The sequence below is a fragment of the Agelaius phoeniceus genome, chromosome 2 (genome assembly GCF_051311805.1).
Source record: "Agelaius phoeniceus isolate bAgePho1 chromosome 2, bAgePho1.hap1, whole genome shotgun sequence".
Lineage (NCBI taxonomy): Eukaryota > Metazoa > Chordata > Aves > Passeriformes > Icteridae > Agelaius > Agelaius phoeniceus.
Genome location: NC_135266.1, coordinates 1,371,953 through 1,398,136, shown reverse-complemented (window position 1 = coordinate 1,398,136; position 26,184 = coordinate 1,371,953). Strand labels below are relative to the sequence as shown.

The window sequence follows — 26,184 nt, the reverse complement described above, 5'->3', positions numbered from 1 at the left end:
CATCCAGGAGTTACATTTTGGGAGTTTATCAGGAATTATCATGCAGGAATTACATTTTGGGAATTGATCAGGAATTCTCATCCAATTTGGGGTGTTCATCAGGAATTATCATCCAAAAATTGCATTTTGGGGAGCTGATCAGGAATTACCTTCCAATAAAATGATTGTTATATCATTTGGGGAGTTGATCAGGAATTATCATCCAAAAATTGCATTTTATGGAGTTGATCAGGAATTATCACCCTGGAATTGCATTTGGGGAGCTGATCAGGAATTATCATCCAGGAATTTCTGAGTTCATCAGGAATTCTCACCCAGGAATTACATTTAAGAGAGTTCATCAGGAATTCTCAGCCAGGAATTACATTTTAGGAAATTGATCAGTTATTATCATCCAAAAATTGCAATCTGGGGAGTTCATCAGTAATTATCATCCAAAAATTGCATTTTATGGAGCTGATCAGGAATTCTCACCCAGGAATTGCATTTTGAGGAGTTCATCAGGAATTCTTATCCAGAAATTTCATTCTGGGGAGCTGATCAGGAATTGCATTTGGGGAGTTCATCAGGAATTCTCATCCAGGATTTTCTGAGTTGATCAGGAATTCTCAGCCAGGAATTGCACTCTGGGGAGTTTATCAGGAATTGCATTTTGTGGAGTTGATCAGGGATCCTCACCCAGGAATTGCATTTTGGGAGTTGATCAGGAATTCTCAGCCAGGAATTGCATTTTGGGAGTTGATCAGGAATTCTCACCCAGGAATTGCATTTTGTGGAGCTGATCAGGAATTCTCATCCAAAAATTGCATTTTGGGGAGTTGATCAGGAATTCTCAGCCAGGAATTGCATTTTGGGGAGCTGATAGGGATCCTCACCCAGGAATTGCATTTTGGGGAGTTCACCTTCACATGTGCCTGGGGGATTTTCTGCAGGAGCTGAATTCCAGGGTCCCTGAGGACCAAGGGATACACAACAGCATCCAAGGGGTCAGGAGGCAGAAATTCCAAAATTTGCCAAGGCACCTGCCCAGGAGAGGCTCTTGTTTCCAGAACCTAAACATTCCAGCAGGAATGGATGGTTACTGAGAGGAAGAATTCAATCATTGACCATGGGGCCATGGAATGGGTGGGGCTGGAAGGGATCATTCTGTCCCAGCCCAGCACCTTCCACTCTCCCAGGCTGCTCCAAGCCCCATCCACCCTCACATTTCCAGCCATGAGGAATCCACAACCTCTCTGGACACCCCCTTGTTTTTGACTCCCGTGGAAACATTTCCATACAAATTTTCTTACATGTTCAGGCTTTGCCTCTCCCCACAGAGCAGCTGAGCTTTGGAAGTTGCACAATTCATTTTTAAACCTCCTGCTCGTGGCAGGGTGAAATTTTCCACGTGGATGGAGAGGTTGAAGTGGCCTCTGATCATCCCCACCACCTGGGTACAATTTGATTGCCTCGATTTGTGAGAGTGAAATAATGGTTACCTGTCAGAAATGGGCTCTGGAGCGTTCACAGGTTTGAACAACCCTCTCTCCCCACCCTTTATTGAACCCAAATTATGCAGAGTTCATATTTTTTCTTTATTCTCCAAACGTGTTTGGCCTCGCTCAAGTCGAGCCTCTTGATGCTTTTCATGGCTCTTGAAGACCAAAGAGGGCAAAACAAAAACACATGAAAGGAGCTTAATTAATCTTAAAAAGGAGCTTTTTTTCCTTACTTAACCCCCCCCAAAATAAATTTAAACTTAATGCCCAACCCAACTTTTTGTTGCTCTTTGGATTTTAGAACATCTTGAGCTGTTTGGGCAAAAAAGGTGTCCTGGCTGTGCAGTGCACTTGGAGGAGGACAAAGGCAGCTGGAATATTTGTGGATTTAGGCACATTTGGAGTGTTTTCTGCTCAGCTGATAGTCTTCTTCCACTAGATGGGGCTTTCTTCATTGATGAGTTGAACCATTACTTTTCCCCCTGTAAGTGTGGCTGTGCCTCAAGGATCAAAGCCCTGAAATGTTTGGGATCTTTTCTCCTTTCCCCCTGAGCTGTGGAAGTGCCCTTTGGAATTTTGGTGCTTTTTAGAGGCCCTGAGCAGAGCTGGTGCTGTGGAGGCACCAGAATCCACCAAATCCTGTGGCACCCCTGTGCAAGCTCCTTGACTGAGTGTGGTGGCCACTGGGCATGCTGGGGTGGCAACCAGCCACCATTTGGGGGGGTTTGACTTTCATTTTAATTTCTTTTGTTCTTAATGATCTTTAAAATGAATGAAACATCTTCCCATGACTCAATCAGCTGAACACCAGGTGCCTGTGGATGGGATTTGAGAAGTGCCATTCCTGGGGCTGTGGATGTATCTCCCCCCAGGCTCTCTGTGGATCATTCCCATCATTGCTGTGGCTCAGTTTTGGTCACTAAAGTCCAGCTTGTGGGTTGGATCTGGTCCTTCCCAGATTTTCAAGGAAATTCCACTGCCATATTTGTACAAGCTAAAGGCAACACTTGTCCTGGTCCTTCTGACAATCCATGAGCTCATGAGCTTGCCCTGCTGAGGAGGGGCAAAGCAAATTCCCCCATTTCCATGGTCCTAAAAATGAACATTCAGGTAGCAAAAAAAACCAAAAAAAAAAAAACCAAAAAAAATTAATTTTGTGGAATTACCTTAATGAGGACAACGTGGAGCTCCTCCTGCTCCTGCTGTGGTTTCCTCCAGGTGTTTTCTGCTCTTTTCACCTCTGCTCTTCCTCAGATCATTTTCTTTCCCTTGGATCTTCCACCTCCACACAAGGGAGACGTTTTGGGGTCAAAACCTTGGGACCCCACAGCCTCTTCCAAGGCCACCACATCTTCACTGTTCCCCTTGGCCCAGAGTTGGATTCCAGGAGGATTTCAAAGGGAATTTCCATCCAGGATCCTTGAAGTCCTGCCCTGCCCATTTGAAAGCAACAGATTTGAGCATCCTTAGGACTCAAGGTTAAAACAATTTCTGGCTTGAATTTGGTAAATTTGAGAAACAAAACCCTGCTTTTTTTTTTTTTGTCCTCTTTTTTATTTCCCTCATATCCAAAGGCACATCCTCCTTTATTCGAGACCATCTTACATTTTAATTTTTTTTTTGAGTTAATGCATTGTTTTAATGTGTTCCAGTCTGCTCCCCTGCATTTAAATCATCCTTGTGTTTGCAGTCAAGCAGGAGGACAAAAATAACTGTGGGCTCATGGTGAATCAGTGGAATTTTCCTGCATTTCTCCCCTGGTGACTCCTAGAGAGCACAAATGCTTTTTGCATTTCTCTTTGCATGAACGAGGTGCTTTCCCTGCTGCATTCCTGTATTTTTCCCTGGCTTTGTCTCGCTGGGGTTTGGGGTTGTTTACTCCACAAACAGCAGCCTGGGGGTCACAGATCACTGCCTGCAATGAAGGTTTGAGGCTTTCCAAACCCCCCTGGCCTCCTGGCAGCTGATTTCAGTGTGGAGATTTGAGGGGAAGGGGTTCAGATCTCCTCAGGGATGTCATTGTCCATTGTGCTGCTCATTGTTTTTCCAGCCCTTCTTTCTTTCCTGAAGAAATCCAATTTTTTAAAATTTTTTTTTTTGCTGCTTCTCTCTCCCTTCTCCCTCTCTCTCCCTTTGTTTTGTTGTGGCAGAGGGAAGCAATCTTGCTCACGTTGGAGAGAGGTGGTTGTTTTTGAAACCCCACGTTTTTCCCAGTGCCTGCAATTTTGATAAAATACCTTTTCCTGAGAGGAGTCAGAAAGATCTGCTGGAACAGCTCATCCTCCCTTCCCCCCCTGCTCTCCTTGGCTTATCAACAGTGCGTCAGTGGAAATTTCCACCCTTTGCTAATGGCAGAGAAAGCACAAAGTTGCAAAGCAGCCTTTGGAGGGGGAAAAAAAAAAAAGGAAAAAAACCCAACAAAACAAACCAAAAAACAACCCTCTTGCCGATTTAGGAGCACAATGAAAAGCAGCAGATGAGAGCTGGGCAGAAATGGAGTGAAATTCAGGATGCAGGGCCTGGATGGGATCAGGGGACAGGGGCAGGGATCAGCAGCTGGAATTTCTGCCCCAGCCAGGTGAGAGGATTTGGGAGGCTGCTTCCCAAGGAGGCAGAGCTCAGGTGGCATCTGCTCAATTCACCAGTGGCTGCAGCAGGGAATCAATCCCACACCCCCAGATTTTGGGAGGGTGCATCCTTAGATCCTGCTGGGCTGCACTCCCACAGGATTGGCCAGGCTGGGAAATGGTTCCTGTCCCTAAGCTCCAGCCCTGCTGGCATCTCTGCACTCGGGAGCCCACAGAGCACTGCAGCTGCCCAAAAGCCAGATTTTGTTGCTGTGGGGATTTGGGAGGAGGAGGAGGAGGAGGAGGAGGGAGCCCAGCAGAATTCCCCAAACCCCTGGGCCAATTCCTGCAGCTCAGGCACCCTGGAATGCTGGGCTGGCATGGGCTGGCACTGCTGCCTTGGCTCCAGGGACAGCCAGGCACAGCCCAGTCCAGCTGGGCACCTCTCCCACCTCAGGATTTGGGGTTTCATGTGGGGTTTTTTACCATCCTACCCCTCCCATAGAGAATTCTGGACTTTCTGGGAAGGGTTTGGGGATGACTTGAGGCTGTGACGTGGCTGCTGGTGTGAGATCAGGGTGGTGGCTGAGGAAAAGTGTTCTTCCCATGTTTTCCAGGGGTGGATTCTGCAATCCTGAGTCACTCCTGGCCCCATGGGGCTCTTGGGGTGCAATATTTGGGATGTGATGCAAAAAAAATGACCCCAGTGCAGCCTGAAGGGCACGAGCAGGGCTTGTTCACAGCCCCACCTCCTGCATCTCCCCTTCAGATTCCCAGTTCCCTTCTGGTCCTGGGGATTTTCCCTCAGGATCACCTTGGTGAACATGGGATGCCCCTGCTGTAGCTGACTTAGGAAGAATCCAAAATTCCTGCAGAGCAAAGTGCTCTCTGTCAGGGGCAGTTTTGGGATGAAATTGGGGTGTCTGGTCCTTCTTGGACAACGTGTCTTCATTTAAGGGATGTCACTTTTGGGTTTGAGGTGCTCCATGGGGAGGTGGGCTGGGAGAATTGGGGGATTCTGGAATGGGTTGGGTTGGAAGGGACCTCAAAACCCACCCATGGAATGGTTTGGGTTGGGAGGGACCTCAAAACCCACCCATGGAATGGTTTGGGTTGGGAGGGGACCTCAAAACCCACCCATGTCCCATCTCTAACTTATTCAAAACTCCTTCAAAAATCCCCATCATAAATCTCCTTGGGTCAGCAGTGCTGGACAGAGCTCCAGGAGTGTTGGGACAACATTCCCAGGGAAAAACTGGGAATTTTGGGGGGTCTGAGCAGGGCCTGGATGATCCTGTGGGACATCTTCCAGCTCAGGATATTCCATGATTCCACCAGAGTTCAATTGAACTTCTCAACATTGAAATCAAGCTAACCCTGAGCTTCTGTTTCAAACAATCCAGGGACCAAAATGTGAGAAAAAACTGAGAAATTCTCATTTAAAAAAACCCCCACAGGAACAGAAAAAACTTAATAATTCTCATTTAAGAAACCCCCCAGAAGAATTCCTTGAATTGCAGCCCAGGTATTTTTGTGGATTTGGTTCCAGCCCTGGTATTTTGGTTAATTTTGTTCCAGGCCAGGTATTTTAGTGGATTTGACCCCAGTATTTTGATTTGACCCCAGTATTTTGGTGGATTTTGTCCCAGCCCAGGGATTTTGGTGGGGTTTGTTCTACCCCAGATATTTTGGCTGATTTTGTTCCAGTCCAGGTATTTTGGTGGGGTTTATCCCAGCCCAGGTATTTTGGTGGACTTGACTCAGGTATTTTGGTTAATTTTTCCCAGCCCAGGGATTTTGGCTGATTTTGTCCCAGCCCAGGGATTTTGGTAGATTTACTTCCAGCCCAGGTATTTTGGCTGATTTGGTACCAGCTCAGGTATTTTGGTGGATTTGACTCAGGTATTTTGGTTAATTTTATTCCAGCACAGTATTTTGGGGGATTTGGCCCAGGTATTTTGGCTGATTTTTTTCCAGCCCAGGTATTTTGGTAGATGTGACTCAGGTATTTTGGTGGATTTACTTCCAGCCCAGGTATTTTGGCTGATTTGGTTCCAGCCCTGGTATTGTGGTTAATTTTGTCCCAGCCCAGGCATTTTGGTTAATTTTGTCCAGCCCAGGTATTTTGATGGATTTGGCCCAGGTATTTTGGTTAATTTTGTTCCAGCCCAGGTATTTTGGTGGATTTATTCCAGCACAGTATTTTGGTGGATTTGGCCCAGATATTTTGGTTAATTTTGTCCCAGCCCAGGCATTTTGGTTAATTTTGTCCAGACCAGGTATTTTGGTAGATTTGACTCAGGTATTTTGGTTAATTTTGTCCAGCCCAGATATTTTGGCTGATTTTGTCCCAGCCCAGGCATTTTGATTAATTTTGTCCCAGCCCAGATATTTTGGTGGATTTGGCCCAGGTATTTTGGTTAATTTTGTTCCAGTCCAGGTATTTTGGTGGATTTGACTCAGGTATTTTGGCTAATTTTGTCCCAGCCCAGGCATTTTGGTTAATTTTGTCCAGCCCAGGTATTTTGGTGGATTTGACTCAGGTATTTTGGTGGATTTTGTCCCAGTCCAGGTATTTTGGTTAATTTTGTCCAGCCCAGATATTTTGGCTGATTTTGTCCCGGCCCAGGTATTTTGGTGGATTTTGTCCCAGCCCAGATATTTTGGCTGATTTTGTTCCAGCCCAGGTATTTTGGTGGATCTGCCCCAGGTATTTTGGTGGATTTACTTCCAGCCCAGGTATTTTGGTTAATTTTGTTCCAGCCCAGGCATTTTGATTAATTTTGTCCCAGCCCAGGTATTTTGGTGGATTTGACTCAGGCGTTTTGGTTAATTTTGTTCCAGCCCAGGTATTTTGGTGGACTTGACTCAGGCATTTTGATTAATGTTGTCCCAGCCCAGGTATTTTGGTGGATTTGACTCAGGTACGTTGGTTAATTTTGTCCCAGCCCAGGTACTTTGGCTGATTTTGTCCCACCCCAGGGATTTTGGCTGATTTTGTCCCAGCCCAGGCATTTTGGTTAATTTTGTCCAGCCCAGGTATTTTGGTGGATTTGACTCAGGTATTTTGGTTAATTTTGTCCCAGCCCAGATATTTTGGCTGATTTTGTCCCAGCCCAGGTATTTTCGTCGATTTTGTCCCAGCCCAGATATTTTGGCTGATTTTGTCCCAGCCCAGGTATTTTGGTGGATTTTGTCCCAGCCCAGTATTTTGGTGGATTTGACTCAGGTATTTTGGCTGATTTTGTCCCAGCCCAGGTATTTTGGTGGATTTGGTCCCAACCCAGGTATTTTGGTGGATTTACTTCCAGCCCAGGTATTTTGGTGGATTTTGTTCCAGCCCAGGTATTTTGGTGGATTTGCCCCAGGTATTTTGGTTAATTTTATTCCAGCACAGTATTTTGGGGGATTTGGCCCAGGTATTTTGGCTGATTTTTTTCCAGCCCAGGTATTTTGGTAGATGTGACTCAGGTATTTTGGTGGATTTACTTCCAGCCCAGGTATTTTGGCTGATTTGGTTCCAGCCCTGGTATTGTGGTTAATTTTGTCCCAGCCCAGGCATTTTGGTTAATTTTGTCCAGACCAGGTATTTTGGTAGATTTGACTCAGGTATTTTGGTTAATTTTGTCCCAGCCCAGGCATTTTGGTTAATTTTGTCCAGACCAGGTATTTTGGTAGATTTGACTCAGGTATTTTGGTTAATTTTGTTCCAGCCCAGATATTTTGTCTGATTTTGTCCCAGCCCAGGCATTTTGATTAATTTTGTCCCAGCCCAGGTATTTTGGTGGATTTGGCCCAGGTATTTTGGTTAATTTTGTCCCAGCCCAGATATTTTGGTGGATTTGACTCAGGTATTTTGGCTAATTTTGTCCCAGCCCAGGCATTTTGGTTAATTTTGTCCAGCCCAGGTATTTTGGTGGATTTGACTCAGGTATTTTGGTTAATTTTGTCCCAGTCCAGGTATTTTGGTTAATTTTGTCCAGCCCAGATATTTTGGCTGATTTTGTCCCAGCCCAGGGATTTTGGCGGATTTTGTCCCAGCCCAGGTATTTTGGTGGATTTTGTCCCAGCCCAGATATTTTGGCTGATTTTGTCCCAGCCCAGGGATTTTGGCTGATTTTGTCCCAGCCCAGTATTTTGGTGGATTTATTCACTGTGTTTCTCCTTGCAGGTATTTCCTGATAGACCTGGAGGCTCCCCCTTCCCTGGTGTCCCCCATGATGGATCACCTGGGGCGGGACATTGATGTCATCAGAAGAGCTTTCATCAAACGCCCCCTGGCCAAGGCAGAGGAATGCAGTGGCATCCTCCCAGTCAGCCCTGAGCAGAAACTCCTCTCTGCCAAGAAAAACTGAAAATCCCAAACGTTTGAAACCTTTTTTAACCCATTTTTTATTGCTGCTGAGGAAAAGATTTGTGATAACTCCATCCCCCCAAAAAAAACCAAAACAACAAAACCCAATCACTTTTGGCCATGGGATGTGTGTGGTCTGTCACAGGATCTTCATTACTGTAACAATTGAGGTTTCTTTTTGTTTAGAATAATTGGAATAGTTTTAATCTGGGTGCTTATCTTGCTGTTTGACAACTCTGCAAATTGATTTGCTTTTCTCTCGGAGCATTACATTGATAATGGAGATTTCTCCAGCAGCAGGATGCTATAAATAGCATTTTTTCCAGAGATTATGGATATTTACATGAGAGATTAAGAAGTCTGCAGTGGAAATATAGAAATCTAGGATGTGATTTGGTGGGGGTTTGTTTGGGGGGAAATAAAAGGCAATAAAAGTGTGGTTAAAAGTAAACCTGACTCTTTTTTTTATTAATTAAATATTTAAAAAATCCCAAAACTTTCACTGCCAAAAGCCACCTCATGGTCCTCAAGGTAAACAATGTTCAAAGCACAGGTAAAAATCCCTTTATAGGTAGGCCAGAAAATTCCAGGTGGGAATTAGAGACTGCCCAAGCTTTTGTAGGAGCAGGAGAATCAAAGATGCTTCATTTTGCCATCAAGTGGGCATTTCAAACTGGGAAAAAACATCAGAATAAAGTGTTCATGTGTCTTTTCTGCCTTCTTTTGTTGAAAACAGGAGGAAAATCAGTGTTATTATTGTTATATATATAAAGACCTCCTGCTCTCTGATGTAAATCCAGTGGTTGGATCATTCCTAGGGGGGTTTTGTGCTCTTTTTTTTTCCTTAGATGTGGAATTTTGGAAAGGAAAAGAAACCAGTTCTTCTGAGTATCTGAATTTTTTTTTTTAAATGCATCAGAAAAAGAGTAATATTTTCTTTTTCCCTACTTCTTCCTTTAAGAATGTCTGGATTATGTTATAAATGGTTACGAATGTCTGGATTTGTGGGTTTTGTTTGTTTGGGGGTATTTTCATAATGGTTTGGGTTTTTTTTAATTTGAATTTGATTTTCTTTTTTCTTTTAATTCTCTTTTCTTTCCTATTTGATTTTTTTCTCTTTCTTTTATTTTTCTTTTTTTTTTTCTGGAAAAATCTTTGGAAGGACAGAGGGAATACACCACACACTCCCTGAAGCTGAATCTGTATGAGAGGTGCTTTAATTCCTGCCTGCTCCAGGCAGAGCTTTCCTTTTCCAGGATTTTTCCTTGTGGGACAGACCTGGCTCCCAGAAAGGGATGAGCTCAGCCAGGAGGAGCTCTGGATTTGGGAATCTCAGCCCCAGGTTTGGCTCCCTGAGCTGCCCTCGCTGCTGAAAATTCACATTTTGGGTGTAGAAAGTGCCAACTGCAAGAATGTGGCTTACTCAGGGATTTCTCTGAAGGTTTCCTTAAAGGTTTCCTTAATCACAAAGTGGACAGAAAGTTTGGGGTTTAAAGGGATTTTGCCTCAGACCTGGAATTTGGGCCCTGGATTTGGATTGAGCAGGAAGGGGAATAACTTAAGATTTCAACTCCACTCCATGAAACTCGGCAGATGCTGCAGATGTAAAAATGTTGCTTATTTGTCCTTTTTCAGTTTCTTTGCTGTAGTTTTAAATTTTCCATTTAATTTGTCCCAGTTTCAAGGCTGATCCCCAAATCCCTGGGGCTGGCCCAGCCCTGCCAGCCCATGCAGTGCCAGCTGTGCCCATGGGCACCTTGTCCCCAGCCCAGAGCACTCAGTGCCACCTGCAGGGGACACCTGCAGGGCTGGGCACTGCAAAGCTCCCTGGGCAGCCCCTGCCAAGGCCTGAGCTCCCTTGCCATGGGCAAATTGCTGCTGCTGGCCAAGCTGAGCCTGCCCTGGCCCAGCCTGAGGCCGTTCCCTCTGCTCCTGTCCCTGTGCCCTGGGAGCAGAGCCCGACCCCCCCGGCTGTGCCCTCCTGGCAGGGACTTGTGCAGAGCCACAAGGGCCCCTGAGCCTCCTTTGCTCCAGCCCCAGCCCCTGCCCAGCTCCCTCAGGGATTCTGCAGCCCCTGCCCAGCTCCCTCAGGGATTCTGCAGCCCCTGCCCAGCTCCCTCAGGGATTCTCCAGCCCCTGCCCAGCTCCCTCAGGGATTCTCCAGCCCCTGCCCAGCTCCCTCAGGGATTCTGCAGCCCCTGCCCAGCTCCCTCAGGGATTCTGCAGCCCCTGCCCAGCTCCCTCAGGGATTCTCCAGCCCCTGCCCAGCTCCCTCAGGGATTCTCCAGCCCCTGCCCAGCTCCGTTCCCTGCCCTGGACACGCTCCAGCCCCTCCAGGGCTCTCCTGCAGGGCCAGAACTGGGCCCAGCCCTCGAGGTGTCCCAGCACAGAGGGACAATCCCTGCCCTGCTCCTGCTGCACACACAATTCCTCTTGTGCAGAGCCACAAGGGCCCCCTGAGCCTCCTTTGCTCCAGCCTCAGCCCCTCATGCTGGAAGTCAAATATTGCACAGAATTTGTACTTTCCTGTTTTATTCAGTAATTGAAATTGTCAGATAGCAAGGAACTCTCCTGCCAAATTGTCTGGGTTTTTCTTTTGAAATTTACCCCAATAACTTCTTGTTTGAGCTATTGGACACCAAAGCAGAATTAATAAGTACTCAATTTCCTCCCAAGAAAAGATTCTGTCACATTCCCCATTAACATGGGGCTATTTTTCATTGGAGGAATGCACATTTTTAATATTTTTTTAAAATTCAACTCTGAAATGCAACAAGATTCTCAATGATTATACAAGTAAAAGTCTCACCTGTACCCTTCAATATGATAAGGCTTAAAAGTTGCTACATCCCAATAATATTTTATGGTGATCTGCCTGTCTGAAATGATTTCTCTGTATGGGAGCACTGGTGGTTCAGAGTCCTCAATTCAATGGTGTGTATCTGCCTGCTCTTAAAATTGAAATATGCACAGCAGCCAGCCAGACTTCACACATTTAATGCTCCATTTGTAGGCTCAGTTTGTGACATTACTGATCATATTCCATACATTTTCTATAAATTACTATCTCCAGGTTTTTTAAATTGTTGTCCCATTTTTTGGGGTGGCAGGAGCAGGACTGCAGCGGGGTTGTCCCAGCACTGGAGCTGCCTCAGCACCCAGATTTATTTATAAACCTCTCAACTGCAGGTACAACTTTCCTCATAATTGATAGTTGCTAATAGAGACTTTTAATTTTTTTCTGTTGTTTTAATAGGAGGTGGAGTGGGGGTTGCAATTTGTTGAGCCCAGTCAGCTCCCAGACCAAGAGTTGGATATTTTGGGACAGCAAACACCAGAATGGAGGTGAGGGGATCAGACTGGAGCGGTCCTGGGCCTGAGCAAACAGTTGTGCCAGAGAAAAAAAAAGGATATTTGTGCCCTGAGGGACCATAAATCCCTGTGGAGGAAGGGAAATCTTGGGATGTGTTCCAGCCTTTGTGGTTGTCCACATCCCAATTTGTCCCCTGGGCTCTGAGAGGCTCTGGATGTCCAAGAGTAAAATTTTGGGACAGTGGAGAGCCAGAGGAGTTGTGCAGCCACAGCATGGCCTGAAATGTCCCATTCCATGGCCATGGCCAAGCCCAGAGACCTGAGCAGTTGGAATACCAGGACTTGGATTTTGTTTCCCAAAGAATCCAATAGTGAAGCTCCTCAGCCCTTCCTCAGGTTTTCTGAGGGGAGGAAATGAGGAAATTCTGCTCCCAAATCCTTCCCAAATTTCTGCTCTGGGTTTCTTGTTTGTGGATTTTGGGGAGGGACAGCCTTGGGAAAGGGATTCAAATAACAACTGGCAGCTCTGGCTTGGGAAGGTTTGCTCAGCCAACAAATGGGGAGAGCTTGGGGATGTCTCCATCCCTCCCTTTTCCTGATCTTTTCTCTCCCATGAAAGAATGTGGAACCCTGGAGGTTTCTCCAACAGACTGAGGGCACTGCAACATCAAAGAATTCACTGCCCTGATCCCAGGAAGTCTGAGCACACAAGGATTTTCTCCCTGAATCCAGGGTGCACCAAAATCCCTTTGCTGGGAGTGTGAGCAGAAAGAATTCCAGGATCTTGTGTTTCAGTGTCCCTCTGGAAATCCTCTCCAGTCTGGGAGCTGCAGGAGGAGCTGGGAATCAGCAGCCAGGGGTGGAAATCATCCAGGGAAGGACTGGGATGGCAAAAATCAGCCTGGGATGGCAAAAATCAGCCTGGGATGGCAAAAATCAACCTGGCTCATGGAGATGGGGTCTGATCTCTGAAAAATGCTGGGAAGGAAGGAAGGAAGGAAGGAAGGAAGGAAGGAAGGAAGGAAGGAAAGAAAAGAAAAGAAAAGAAAAGAAAAGAAAAGAAAAGAAAAGAAAAGAAAAGAAAAGAAAAGAAAAGAAAAGAAAAGAAAAGAAAAGAAAAGAAAAGAAAAGAAAAGAAAAGAAAAGAAAAGAAAAGAAAAGAAAAGAAAAGAAAAGAAAAGAAAAGAAAAGAAAAGAGAAAAGAAAAAAGAAAAGAAAAGGCTGGGACTTTGGGATATAAACCAGGGCTGTTGGAGTTAGGAATTTCTCTTAGGATGTGCCCAGGTTATTTCTGCCCAAAGAGTCACCCAGGGTGGATCCAGCACTGCCAGGATCTCCACTCTCCATGGAATCACAAACTGGTTTGGTTTGGGAGGGACTTTAGGGATCATCCCATCCCTGCCACCTCCCACTGTCCCAGGTGCTCCCAGCCCCAGTGTCCAACCTGGCCTTGGGCACTGCCAGGGACCCAGGGGCTCCCTCAGGATAAAGAATTCCCCGTTCCCAAGATCCCATCTGAATCTCCTCCCTGTCAGTTTGAATCCATCCCACTTTCCAGGCTCCTCTCAGCTTCTGGAAAGCTGCAATTTTAAGCAAAACCCCCCTCAGCTATTTTCAACTTACAGCCTGGAAGCACAAGCCTAAAACTCATCAGCATTGTTTAAAATATGAGAGGCTTTAATGTGAGATTTTATGATTCACTCCTCTCCAGCTTGGGTGCTGGCAGGATTTTCCTGCAACATCCCACTGAGGAGCCCTTGGAAAAACAAAACTCCAGCAGAGGAGATGCTTGATAAGGAGGCAGCAGTGCTGGAAGAGGGGGAGCTTGGCTCTGCCAGACCCCACTCCTGCAGAATTCCAGGTTGGAGGATGTTTTCCTGGGAGGGCTCCAATCCCTGCTGGGGCTGCCAAGCTGGGTGTGTGTGGAGGGCGCTGCTGGCTCAGGGAAATCCCGAGGGCAGCTTTGGGGTGTGGTGAGATTCCACTGGGTCTGTACGAGGCCCTGGCTGGGCTCTGTAGGAACAGAGGAGTTCGGGATGCCCAGGGGAGCTGTGGCTGCTCCCTGCAAGTGTCCAAGGTCAGGCTGGATGGGGCTTGGAGCAGCCTGGGGTAGTGGAAGGTGTCAGGGATGGGATGGGATGATCTAAATTCCCTCCCTACCCAAACCATTCCCTAATTCCATGTATCCTGACACTTTATGCCAGGAGGAATCCTTCAGCCACCTCAGCAGGGTTTCAGAGTTGGGAATTCTGCTGGTGAATGTCACTGTGATGTTTTCTGAAAAAATCCCTTCGCCAGGATTTCTTCTGCTGGGAAGTTGAGAAGCCACAGAGAAAAATAATAAAATAATAATAATAATCTGATTGCTCCTCCTTGGGTTTTGCTGCTTTGGAATGTGGTAGGTGAATATTTCATTGGTTCCACGTGAATTGTGTTTTCTTAATGACTAATCTCAGCCAGCTGTGTTGGACTCTCTGAGGTGTCACAGGCTTTTATTATTCATTCTTGTTAAGCCTTCTAATGTATCCTTTGTCTTTAGTATAGTTTTAGTATGTAATATAATGTAATATAATATAATGTAATGTAATGTAATATAATGTAATGTATTGTAATGTAATGTAATGTAATATAATGTATTGTAATGTAATATAATATAATATAATATAATATATCCGCCTTCTGAGAACTTGGAGTCAAATTCTCATCTCTCACCTCATCCTGGGGACCTCACAATGCCACAGGTGAAGACACACGAAGCTTCTCTTGATGGGGACATCCAGCATTCCTTGGGGAATGCCCAACTCCTGCAGGGCTCTCCAGAGCTGCTGCCTGTGCTGATGAGCTGAGCTCAGCTCAGTCTGGTGCTGGGGGCAGATGTGGAGGTCACAGGTAGGGAGGAGAAGGTTCTCAGCTGGGTTTTCCCTGCCCAATTCCCCTTGGAAGCAGCAGAGGAGGCTCAGGGTCCTTGGAGCCTGGTGGTGCCTTGTGCAGGCTGCCCCAGAGCAGAGGCTGGGCAGAGCTACAGAATAAAGCAGGGATTGATTCAAAGCATCTCCTCCATGGATGCACCTTGGGCAGCACCAGAGCCCAGCCAGGGCTGCACCCAAGATGAACCAAAATGGCCCCAAAATGCACGGCCGGGCACGGGCTCTGTCCCTGGGATCAGTTCTGCTCCATTTGCATCTTGCAGTTCATTGTCCCATCCCAGCTTTAGCCCCTGCAGTCCCACCCTGCTTGTTTTTCTCTCTCCAGCCCACGGGGTTTGTGCTCTGGGGCTGAGATTTGGATCATTTGTCCTTGGTGCCCAGCTGGAGCAGGAATTGTTTTGTCTCCCTGCTCTGTGCACAGAGCTCAGCATCCCCTGATGTGAACCCAGCCCCACACACTGAAGCAGCACAGAACCTGAAAAATAGAAAAGCCAAACCTGAGGCATCATGGCTGTTCCCTGTTTTTGGGGGACAAGCAGGGTGACAATGTCACAGGGTGTGTTCCAGCTGTGGGCACTGCCAGAGACAGGAGGGAGCCAGGAGCAGGAGGTTCATTATCCTAAAGATGCACAGGCAGCATTCCCACTCTTCTGCTCAGGAAATGCCAGGAATGAAATATTCCCATTCCTTAAATATTAAGGGTGAGGGGATTTCAGGAATGCTCCTGGCATGGGCATGAAGGATCCTCCAAGCTGCTCACTCTGAGGGGAGGATATTCCCAGCTGTCCCAGCCACTGGAAAGAGCAGAGAGTTTGCTTTGACAATCCCTGGAATCCTCTATAAATATTTCCCTGCCCTCTACTGAGAAAAAACAACTCCAGAAGAGCTGCACCCAGCGCAAAGGGGAAGAGAAACAAACCCAAAAGTGACCTGGGGCACCTGGTGCTGCTCAGATCAGTTTGGGATTGCTGCCAGGGGAAGCAGGATGATCATCGGGAAGGCAAAGTCGCAGGATCTTGGGCTGGAAAAGGAGTTTTCCAAGAAGTTTTCCAAGAAAGTCCAGAGCCAAAGGCTTTGCTGGCTGTGCAGGCCATGGGCAGGGCTGGGTGTGCTGGGTCATGCTCAGCTCCTCATCCCTGGCAGTGCCCAAGGCCAGGCTGGACACTGGGGACAGTGGGAGGTGTCCCTGCCATGGCAGGGGTGGCACTGGGTGAGTTTGAGGTTCCTCCCACCCCAAACCATTCCAGGATTCCATGGCTTTCCCTTCTTTTTTGTGTGCTATCATCTGTCTTCATCCCAAGTTTTCCTTTTTCCAGTTCTCTCCCCATCCCCTGGGGGTGTCCCTGGGCCTGGCTGGGCTTTGCTGACAGCTTCTACCACCAGGTGCCTTTTGGTGCTCCAAGGGTTGAGATCCCAGAATCCCTGGATGATCAGGTTTGGAAAGACCCTCTGGAGATCCCCCAGTCCAACCCCTTGCACCTGACACAGGGACACATCCAGGTGGGTTTGGGATGGCTCCAGAGAGGGAGAATCCATCACCGCCCTGGGCAGCTCTTCCAGGGCTCCATGGAAAGAGGTTCCTCCTCTGTTTGGGGTTGGAATTTGTTGTGTTTTAGTTTCATGGCCACTGCTCCTTGTCCTGTCACTGGCACCACTGAAAATACAACAAAATTCTAGCTGGAATGTGTTAAAACAGATTTATTAAGAGCATTTTTTACATCAGTTTCACAGTCTCAGATCACAATGGTGATTTATTTGCTCTCAGAGCTGTGGTGTTCCAGAGCTGCTCCAGGTGCAGGTGACACCTCCCTGGCTGTGGTTGTCCTCAGTTTGTCCCCTCTGAGGGCTGGGTGCAGGTTCTCCCTTCTCTGGGCTGTGGAACATGGGTTTGTGAGGTGAGGAAATTCCTGGTGGTGGGAATAACCCAGAGCTCTGCCCTGATCTCTGGGTGCTGGGAGCCACCACGTGGGATTACAGAATCCCAGAATCCCAGATTGGTTTGGGTTGGGAGGGATTTTAGGGATCATCTCATCCCTGACACCTCCCACTGTCCCAGGTGCTCCAGCCCCAGTGTCCAACCTGGCCTTGGGCACTGCCAGGGATGCAGGGCTGGAATTCCATGCCAGCCCTGCCCACCCTGCCAGGGAGCAATTCCTCATTGCCAAGATCCCACCCAGCCCTGCCCTCTGGCACTGGCAGCCATTCCCTGGGTGCTGTCCCTGCAGGCCTTGTCCCCAGTCCCTCTGCAGCTCTCCTGGAGCCCTTTAGGTGCTGATTTCCCTGATCTGCCTGTGCTGGGAGGCTGAATCATGGCTGAGAATTCCAGCATTTCTCCCTGTGTAGGATTTTCTGCTCCTCAGCCTCTGCTGACTCTGAGTAATCAGTGACTGGGAGAGGGTTGTATATCCCAGCATCCTAATCCCACTGCCCAGGACATTCCTGCCAACCTCAGGGAGCTCTAAAAACAGCTGTGGTCCAAAACCCTTCCCTAATTGCACAGTGAGGAGCATGAGCCCCCTCCCAGGGTTATTCTGGTGGGAATTGCACAGTCCCTAATGCTGGCATTTGGGGAAGGACAATAGTGGTGTCCCTCATGTGAGAATCCACAGAAATGTGCTGGGTTCCTTCAGGGAGAGCTGTGGCCAAACCACAGAGCCCAGCTGGAGTCCCGTGGCAGGGGGGGTGACCAGAAATATTTGCTGAGGGATTTTTGGGAGGATGAAACCCAGTCCAGGGGTTCACCAAGGTGCCTCTCTCCTGCAGACATGTGCAGTGCCTTGTCTTCACAGAATCCCAAATCCCTGGGGCTGGCCCAGCCCTGCCAGCCCATGCAGTGCCAGCTGTGCCCCATGGGCACCTTGTCCCCAGCCCAGAGCACTCAGTGCCACCTGCAGGGGACACCTGCAGGGCTGGGCACTGCAAAGCTCCCTGGGCAGCCCCTGCCAAGGCCTGAGCTCCCTTGCCATGGGCAAATTGCTGCTGCTGGCCAAGCTGAGCCTGCCCTGGCCCAGCCTGAGGCCGTTCCCTCTGCTCCTGTCCCTGTGCCCTGGGAGCAGAACCCGACCCCCCCGGCTGTGCCCTCCTGGCAGGGACTTGTGCAGAGCCACAAGGGCCCCTGAGCCTCCTTTGCTCCAGCCCCAGCCCCTGCCCAGCTCCCTCAGGGATTCTGCAGCCCCTGCCCAGCTCCCTCAGGGATTCTCCAGCCCCTGCCCAGCTCCCTCAGGGATTCTCCAGCCCCTGCCCAGCTCCCTCAGGGATTCTCCAGCCCCTGCCCAGCTCCGTTCCCTGCCCTGGACACGCTCCAGCCCCTCCAGGGCTCTCCTGCAGGAGCAGAACTGGGCCCAGCCCTGGAGGGACCCCAGCACAGGGGGACAATCCCTGCCCTGCTCCTGCTGCACACACAATTCCTCATCCAGCCCAGGATGTTCTTGGCCTTCTTGGCCACCTGGGCACCCCGGGCTCATCCCCTGCAATCCAGAACATTCCCCCAGCAGCTCCCTGGCCATTGCCAACAATAGAAACACTCCATGAGAATAATTCCAAAGAGCTGCATTTGCCTCAGGAATGCACTGAAGGAGAGATGAGAGAAGTGAAGAAGAATAGGGGGAAATTAATTTAATTATAGGAGACACCTGATGCAGCTTGAAATCAAACAAATTGAAAAAGCCTCCAAAGTGCAGCTTCCTGGCAGAGGCAGAGGATTGGTTTGATTCCTGACAATGAGGCTCAAATTAAAAACTAAAATTGGACTTCTTTGTACCAATTAAAAAAATAAAGAAAAGGAAAAATAAAAAGAAAGAAAATAAAAGGAGAAAAAAAGAAAAAAGGGGGAAAAAATCACCAGAGAAAAACCTGACCTGGCCAAAGGACAAAAGAGGATCCAGGCATTTCCTTCTCAGTCCTGTCTGAGCTCCCAGGCAGGGCCAGCACATTGGAAGATGTCACAAACAGATGGAATCTGTTTATCTGAAGCCAGGGAAAGCCTTCATCTCTCCCTGAGCTTCCCTAAGCCATGGCAGCCCAGCAGCCTTCCCAAAATTCCAGAGGACTCCCAAACAACCCCACCAGGTATTTTCAAATAAGGGACCAAAAAAGAGCAGAAAACTCATTAAAGTTAATTGGCCACCTGGAAAGTCTTCTCTCTGCCAAGGGTTGCTTTTTAAAATTATTTTCCAAGGAATGTTTGCTTGGAACCTTTCAGGAGAACTCTGCAGAAAGCTCTGATTGTTGGAGCTGGATGGAATCAAGTGAGGTGTTGAGTTGGAGTGAAATCAACTCAGGGAAAATCAGGGAAAGCAGAGTGAGCACAGATTCACCCCCTGATCCACAGAAAAATCAATGACATGGAAATAAAACCTCAACTCCCTGAGAGGAGGGTCCAGTTCTGGCCCTGCAGGAGAGGCCTGGAGGGGCTGGAGCATGTCCAGGGCAGGGAACGGAGCTGGGCAGGGGCTGGAGAATCCCTGAGGGAGCTGGGCAGGGGCTGGGGCTGGAGCCTTGTGCAGAGCCTCAGGGGGCCCTTGTGGCTTTGCACAAGTCCCTGCCAGGAGAGGCAGGGAAAGGAGGAGAGGAAATGGCCTCAAATGGCACCAGGGCAGGCTCAGGTTGGAGATTGGCACAGAAAATTTCCCTGGCAGAGTGGTCAGGCCTTGGGCTGAGCTGCCCAGGGAGGTTTGGAGTCACTGGAATTGTCCCAGAGCAGTCTGGATGTGGCCTTGGGGACAGGGATTGGGGGAATGCTGGTGGTTTTTGGGTGATCCTGAAGGGCTCTCTCACCTCATTCTTTCAGGGATTCTGGGATGTTTCCTGCAGAGATTTCTGAGCAGATCAGGTGCCCCTCAGTTCCCAGTAACCACCATTTTTATTGGGATGTTTTCCTGTGAAATCAGGGCAATATTAAGATACAAATCAGGCATCCTGCAGCCTCCAACATTTCTTTCCCTCCTGAGACTCTGTGGGGTTCTGCTGTCACTGTCCCTGATCCCATCCCACCCTGGAATCTGCCAGGAGCAGGTTCTCCAAATGCAGCCTTGACCATGGAGCTGCTCCTGGAGACTGGAGCTTCTCTTCTCTTCTCTTCTCTTCTCTTCTCTTCTCTTCTCTTCTCTTCTCTTCTCTTCTCTTCTCTTCTCTTCTCTTCTCTTCTCTTCTCTTCTCTCCTTCTCCTTCTCCTTCTCCTTCTCCTTCTCCTTCTCCTTCTCCTTCTCCTCTTTTTTCTTCTTCTTTCATCATTTTTCTTCATCGTCATCATCTTCATCTTCTTGTTCATCATCTTTATCTTCTTCATTTTCTTCTTCATCATCTCCTTCATCTCCTTCATCTCCTTCTTCTCCTTCTCCTTCTCCTCCTTCTTCTTTCTTCTTCTTCTTCTTCCTCTCCTTCCTCTTCTCTTCCCTTTATCCCTACAAACCCTTCCCCTTCCAGGTGGGACAAGTGGGAACCATGGAACAGGTTGGGTTGGAAGGGACCTTGAAGATCATCCCATTCCAACCCCTGGCCATGGGCAGGGCCACCTGTCACCATCCCAGATTTATTTAATTTTAATTTTACCTCTTTTATTCTCTTTCAATTGCTGAGGACAATCAGCAATTGATCAAAAATCAGCAAAAATCAGTTTGGAAAATCCTGGTGGATGCTGGGGATGTGATGGTGGCCATACATCCCTGCCCACATCCCAAAGAGTGTTTGAGTGCCTGGAAATCTGCACCTTTATTTCATTTTATCATTTTTTACAGCCTCATTAAAAGAGCTCCAGGAGCACTGGGACAGGGTGGGATTTTGGGAATGCCTGGAGTGGCACTGGGTGATCCCTGTGGGTCCCTTCCGCTCAGGATATTCTGGGATTCCATGAAAACCTCTCCCTACAAATGAAGAGTCCCGGTGAGGCTGCATATTGATTCCAATTCCCCTGGAATTTTAAATTCTTTTTACAATTCTCCAGGAATTCTCCTGGAATTTTAAATTATCCCAGAGTATCCCAGGTTACCAGAAGGGAAACCTTGGAGCTAAGGGGTGCTTTTCATGAGGAGTGACATAGAAGCATTGCAGAAACGAGAATTTGGAATAATGGATTTTTTATCACTTCCTTCCCTTTGAAGGACACAATTCCTGAGCCAATTCCTTTTTTTTTTTTTTGCTGCTCTCCCAGAAGTGGCTGCTCCATCTTCAAAGGGAGAGGTTTTTACCACCCAGGTGGAGCCAGATTTGGGATCAAAAATTGCTGCAGAATCCAACAGATCACAGCTCTTTTCCTCCTGCTGCACCTTTTGTGTGAGAAACAGCCTCATTTTCCACAATTGTACCGGGGGTTTTGATTTTAAAACATTTTTAACGTGTTTTATTTTGTATTTTTCACAGTTTTCAGCTATTTTAGGGAATTGTTGGGGAAATAACCCAATATAATTGTAGCGGGGGTTTTGATTTTAAAATTATTTTTATTCTGTTTTAGTCTGTATTTTTTTATGTTTTTCAGCTATTTCTGGGAATTGTTGGGGAAATAACCTTATTTTATATAATTGTAGTCGGGGGTTTTGATTTTAAAACATTTTTAATGTGTTTTATTTTGTATTTTTCACAGTTTTCAGCTATTTTAGGGAACTGTTGGGGAAATAATCCAATATAATTGTAGTGGGGGTTTTGATTTTAAAATTATTTTTATTCTGTTTTAGTTTGTATTTTTTATGGTTTTCAGCTACTTCTGTGAATTCTTGGGGAAATAACCTTATTTTATATAATTATAATGGGGGGTTTTGATTTTAAAATTACTTTTATTCTGTTTTAGTTTGTATTTTTCAGGGTTTTCAGCTATCTCTGGGTATTGTGTGTGGTGTTGTACACACAGAGTGACACCCAGATCAAACATCCCATCACTTCCATTTGATTTTTTTATTTGATTCTCAAATAATTTAGAGTAACTTGTGCTGAGAGCTGACTGAAATATTTCAGCTTCCTTTCTTTTCTGTGTCAAAGCACCAAACTACCCTATGAGGGGAAAAAAAAGATGTTTTGATCAGTGCCAGGCAGCAACTGCCCTTAATGCTGTTAAAAATAGCATTTTTGGGTAAAAGAGAAGGAGATTGAAATGGTGCTGTGTCATGTTATGACATGCTGGTATTAGTCAGTGCATAATTCCATTGATTAGTCATGGAATGGCAGGAGAAAATAGGAAGAAAGAGAATTTCTATAAGATAGGATATAGTTTAAAATGAAGATTGAAAGGTTTATAATGGACTCTGGGAGCAACAGAACCAACTAAAACCAGCTTTGATTCTTGTTTTCCTCCAGATTGGGCATTTCTTGGGAAATTGCCGGAAAACTGACGGAATAATGGAATCTCCTGAGTGGGAATAAACCCCCAGGGATCCCCCAGTGCCAGCCCTGCCCTGCCCAGAGCCCAGCAAGCCCAGCCTGGGCATCCCTGGCAGCGCTGGCCAAAGGCTCCTGGAGCTGTGGCAGCCTCGGGGCCGTGCCCATTCCCTGGGCAGCCTGGGCAGTGCCAGCACCCTCTGGGCAACAACCTTGCCCTCAAATCCAACCCAAATCCCTCCAGCTGCTCCCTCTGCTTTAATACTTGGATTGATCCCAAAATTAAAAGTGTCAGAACTTGGATGAGAAGATAAGTTCGGAGTTTTGGTCGGCACTGAAATGAAGGTTCATGGTTGGAACTTCAGAGATCAAAAGATGATCTCAGGTAATTTTCTATTTCTTGTCCATATTTTATGATTTCATAATGCCCCAAAAAGCTGGGGCTGCCCCTGGATACCTGGCAGTGCCCAAGGCCAGGTTGGAGCACCTGGGACAGTGGGAGGTGTCCCTGCCATGGCAGGGGTGGCACTGGGTGGGATTTAAGATCCCTCCCAACCCAAATCCTTCTGGGATTCTGGGATTGTCTGGAGTCTGAGCCTGCAGATGAGCAGAGGGTGGTGCTGGGAAGGTCCCACCTTGCCCTGGCCTCTCCTTCCCCCTGGAATGCTCATGGCATCCATGGCACTGCAGCTGCAGCTGGGCCTGAGGGATCCTCTGGGAACAACCAAAGTGGGAATGAATCTGTGTGCAGCTGAGTTAGAGAAACGGGGAATTGTGGATGGGGTGGGATGGCAGGGACCTCACAGCCCACCCAGTGCCACCCCTGCCATGGCAGGGACACCTCCCACTGTCCCAGGTGCTCCCAGTCCCAGTGTCCAGCCTGGCCTTGGGCACTGCCAGGGATCCAGGGGCAGCCCCAGCTGCTCTGGGAATTCCATCCCAGCCCCTTTTTACCCTCACAGGAAAGGATTTTTGCAGGACTCCATTTGAGTGAAGTTCTGGGAAGATTTTGTGCTCTTTTTCAAACTGGTTTTACTCCAAGCTCTGGTGGTGTTTGACTTGGTTCAGCTTCCTGAAAAAGATCCAGAACTGTGCAACCTCCCAGGCATTGAAACAGGGCCTGAGTTTAATGGATTTATTTATTTCTGTAAGAACCTGATGTGATTTCACCCAGGCTCAGCAAGGTAAACCTGCAAAGTGTTTTAAACTCAGGGCTGGGCTGGAGCCTAAGCACAGAATCCTGGGATGGGTGAGGCTGGAAGGGCCCACAGTGCTCACCTGGGATCACCCCAGAGCCCAGGGATTGTGGGATTATATTCTGGAATGTCCCAGGGAGGAGACTCCAGCCCCTCTCTGGGCTCTGCTCCAGCTTGGTCCCTGCCCAGGGCAGAAGTTGTGCCTCCTGTGCAGGGGAATTGCTGGGCTCAGGCCCTGCCCGTGGCTCTGGGGCCATTGCTGGGCCTGGAGCAGAGCCTGGGCCTGCTCTGACCTCTGCACACAGGGACAGACACAGGGACAGACACAGGGACAGCCAGGGACAGCCTGGGACCAACAGGGACAGACAGAGGGACAGCCTGGGACCAACAGGGACAGACAGAGACAGACAGAGGGACAGACAGGGACAGACACAGAGACAGACAGAGTGACAGACAGGGACACCGAGGGACAGCCAGGGGTTGGAGCTGGCCAGGGTTTCCATCGTTGCTCCAAGGCAGGAGCAGAGCACACCAAGTGAAGTTGCAGAAGAAGTGAACTTGCTCCAAACCCTTCTGCTGAGCTGAGCAGAGGCACAAATGGAGAAAGCCCTGCCCAGACCTCGAGCTGATTTGTTTGAGTACTTTGGGCTATTTCATTCTCAAGCTCCAGTTCGGCTCCTCTGATCTCCCTCTTCTCTCTTGCTCCAGTCATTCATCATTCCCTTCATCAGGAGTGGTTTTCCAAACATGCTGGGGCAGCCTGAATCCCCTCCTGGAGCTCCCCATGGAGCCATCTGCTCTCTCCTCAGGCCCTTCATTAACGAGCTCCCCTCAGTGATGGCTTGGGGTGCCCCAGGTGCTGTTTCTGTTCCCCAATTCCCCTGATTTGTCAGCCTGAACACAGAGTCCCTGTGCAGCTCCCCTCCCTCCCTGCCCCTGGGACAGCTGGACATTTGGGGATGTCTTTGTCACAGCTGATTATTCCAGCCTTGTTCCACAAGTGTCATTTCTCCTCTATTGTTCCCTGCTCCTCATTCTCCTTGTCTGGCAGCAAAGCAGGACAAGCAATTCCTGTCAGCTGCTCCCTGGCTGCAGTGAGGGCATGGAGGGGCTCCTGAGGTGTTCCAGGAGTGGAGCAGGGCTGGGACCCTTCACCTGCAGGGAGAACCTTGCTCGGGTTGATTTGTTAAAAATATGGATATTGGTCTAGTACCGATATCCAAATGTGATGGACAAAAACTGTCTGACAGTTTAAAGTTAGGAAGTGTGTGTTTATTATGGGATAGCCCCCAACTACACACCACAAATCACAGGTGATTCCAGAGCCCTTTTATCTACTCAGGTATTGAATACCCAAAATACAAATACATGTTCATGACTTTGGTACATCCCATTCCCAATATGGATATTGATCTAGTACTGATATCCAACTGTGACAGACAAAGACTCTCTGACAGTTTAGAGTTAGAAAGTGTTTGTTTATTGTGGGATAGCTCCCAAACACACACTGTGATTTACAGGTGATCTACACAGGTATTGAATACCCAAAATGCAAATGCATATTTATAACTTTGGTACATCCCATTCCCAATATGGATATTGACCTAGTGCTGATATCCAACTGTGACAGACAAAGACTCTCTGACAGTTTAGAGTTAGAAAGTGTTTGTTTATTGTGGGATAGCTCCCAAACACACACTGTGATTTACAGGTAATTACAGAGTCCTTTTATCTATACAAGTATTGGATACCCAAAATACAAATGCATATTCATAACTTTGGTACATCCCATTCCCAATATGGATATTGATCTGGTACCAATATCCAAAGACTCTCTGACAGTTTAGAGTTAGAAAGTGTTTGTTTATTGTGGGATAGCTCCCAAATACACACTGTGATTTATAGGTGATTCCAGAGCCCTTTTATCTATACAAGTATTGAATACCCAAAATGCAAATGCATATTCATAATTTTGGTTCATCCCATTCCCCACTTTGTTTGGTAATTAGTCCAAAAGCTATTAAGCATGGTAATTAGTTCAGAAGCTATTAAGCATGTGTAGTTTGTTCCTCAAAGTGGGTCGGTGGTCCCTTTCATGGGGAGGGGTCCCAAAATGAGGAAGTAAATGAAGTCTTCCTCATTCTGACCTTTCAATCTTTTCAATGCAAATGTGACAAATGAACCCTTGGTAGAACTCCCATTCCCCATCTTCAATTGGTTTCAGAACAGAGGAGCCCTACAATTGTCTTATGTTCCTAAAAGCTATTTATCAGTTTCTATATTCTTCATTATAAACCCAGCTAACCAAATATTGTGTTGACAAGCAATCAATTATATTAACTCTTAACTTCATCAAGGCCTACCCATTTATTTTGATTAACTCCAATAAAGCTTATCCCTAACTAAAACCTCAGCTCCTATAAAATCCCTAAATTCTTTAAAGTTTGTGTCTCAAGGTTCCTCACAGGGCAGGAGCAGTGTGGGGCAGGCAGCTCAGCAGCCAGGAAAAGCCACCTCAGAGGGAATCCCAGAATGGATCTGAAGGAATTTTAAGGATCACCCAGTGCCATGGGCAGGGACACCTTCCACTGTCCCAGGTGTCTCCAGGTCCCATCCAACCTGGCCTTGGAAATGAGAACTTATCCCAGTGCCTTTATTTTTAATCTAAGGTTGTAGGAGACATTTGGGATTTCCCTCCTTGGCCACCCCTCAGCTCAGATCTGGTCAAAATCCCTTTGCAGAGGGCACAGATCCCTTTGGAGGTGGATTGGTGTATCCCAGCCTGGCACTTGCACTGCACAATCCCACGGATGTTACCTGGGAGCAGCAGCTCTCTGAGCTGTGGCCTTGCTGGAGCTCAGCAGCTGGGAGTCCTGGGAAGGAAGGGCTGGATTCCTTCTGGAAAATTCTGCTTGTTCTGGCACCTTCCTGCTCAGCCTTTGCAGCCTCGTATCCAGAATGGGGCAGGAGGATAAAGCTGCAGTCCCAAATTCTAACATCAAAACAAAATTGCCAAATTTTCCCCACAGGAATGATGTGGAG

General features: G+C 47.5%; 1 protein-coding gene and 1 long non-coding RNA gene across 2 annotated transcripts in view; both read left to right on the top strand.

Moving 5' to 3' along the window:
- Window positions 1–8,853, top strand: part of MRPS6 (mitochondrial ribosomal protein S6) — a 47,173-nt gene extending 38,320 nt beyond the window's left edge. The window contains exon 3 of the mRNA XM_054654997.2: window positions 8,220–8,853. Coding sequence (XP_054510972.1) covers window positions 8,220–8,403 — 184 coding nt within the window. The 3' untranslated portion in view covers window positions 8,404–8,853. The remainder of the gene's footprint in view (window positions 1–8,219) is intronic.
- On the top strand, window positions 3,769–6,998 carry LOC143696554 (uncharacterized). The gene is made up of 3 exons (XR_013185969.1): window positions 3,769–5,898; window positions 6,083–6,591; window positions 6,707–6,998. It is a non-coding gene; the product is annotated as an uncharacterized LOC143696554 (long non-coding RNA).
- Window positions 8,854–26,184: the final 17,331 nt, after the last annotated feature.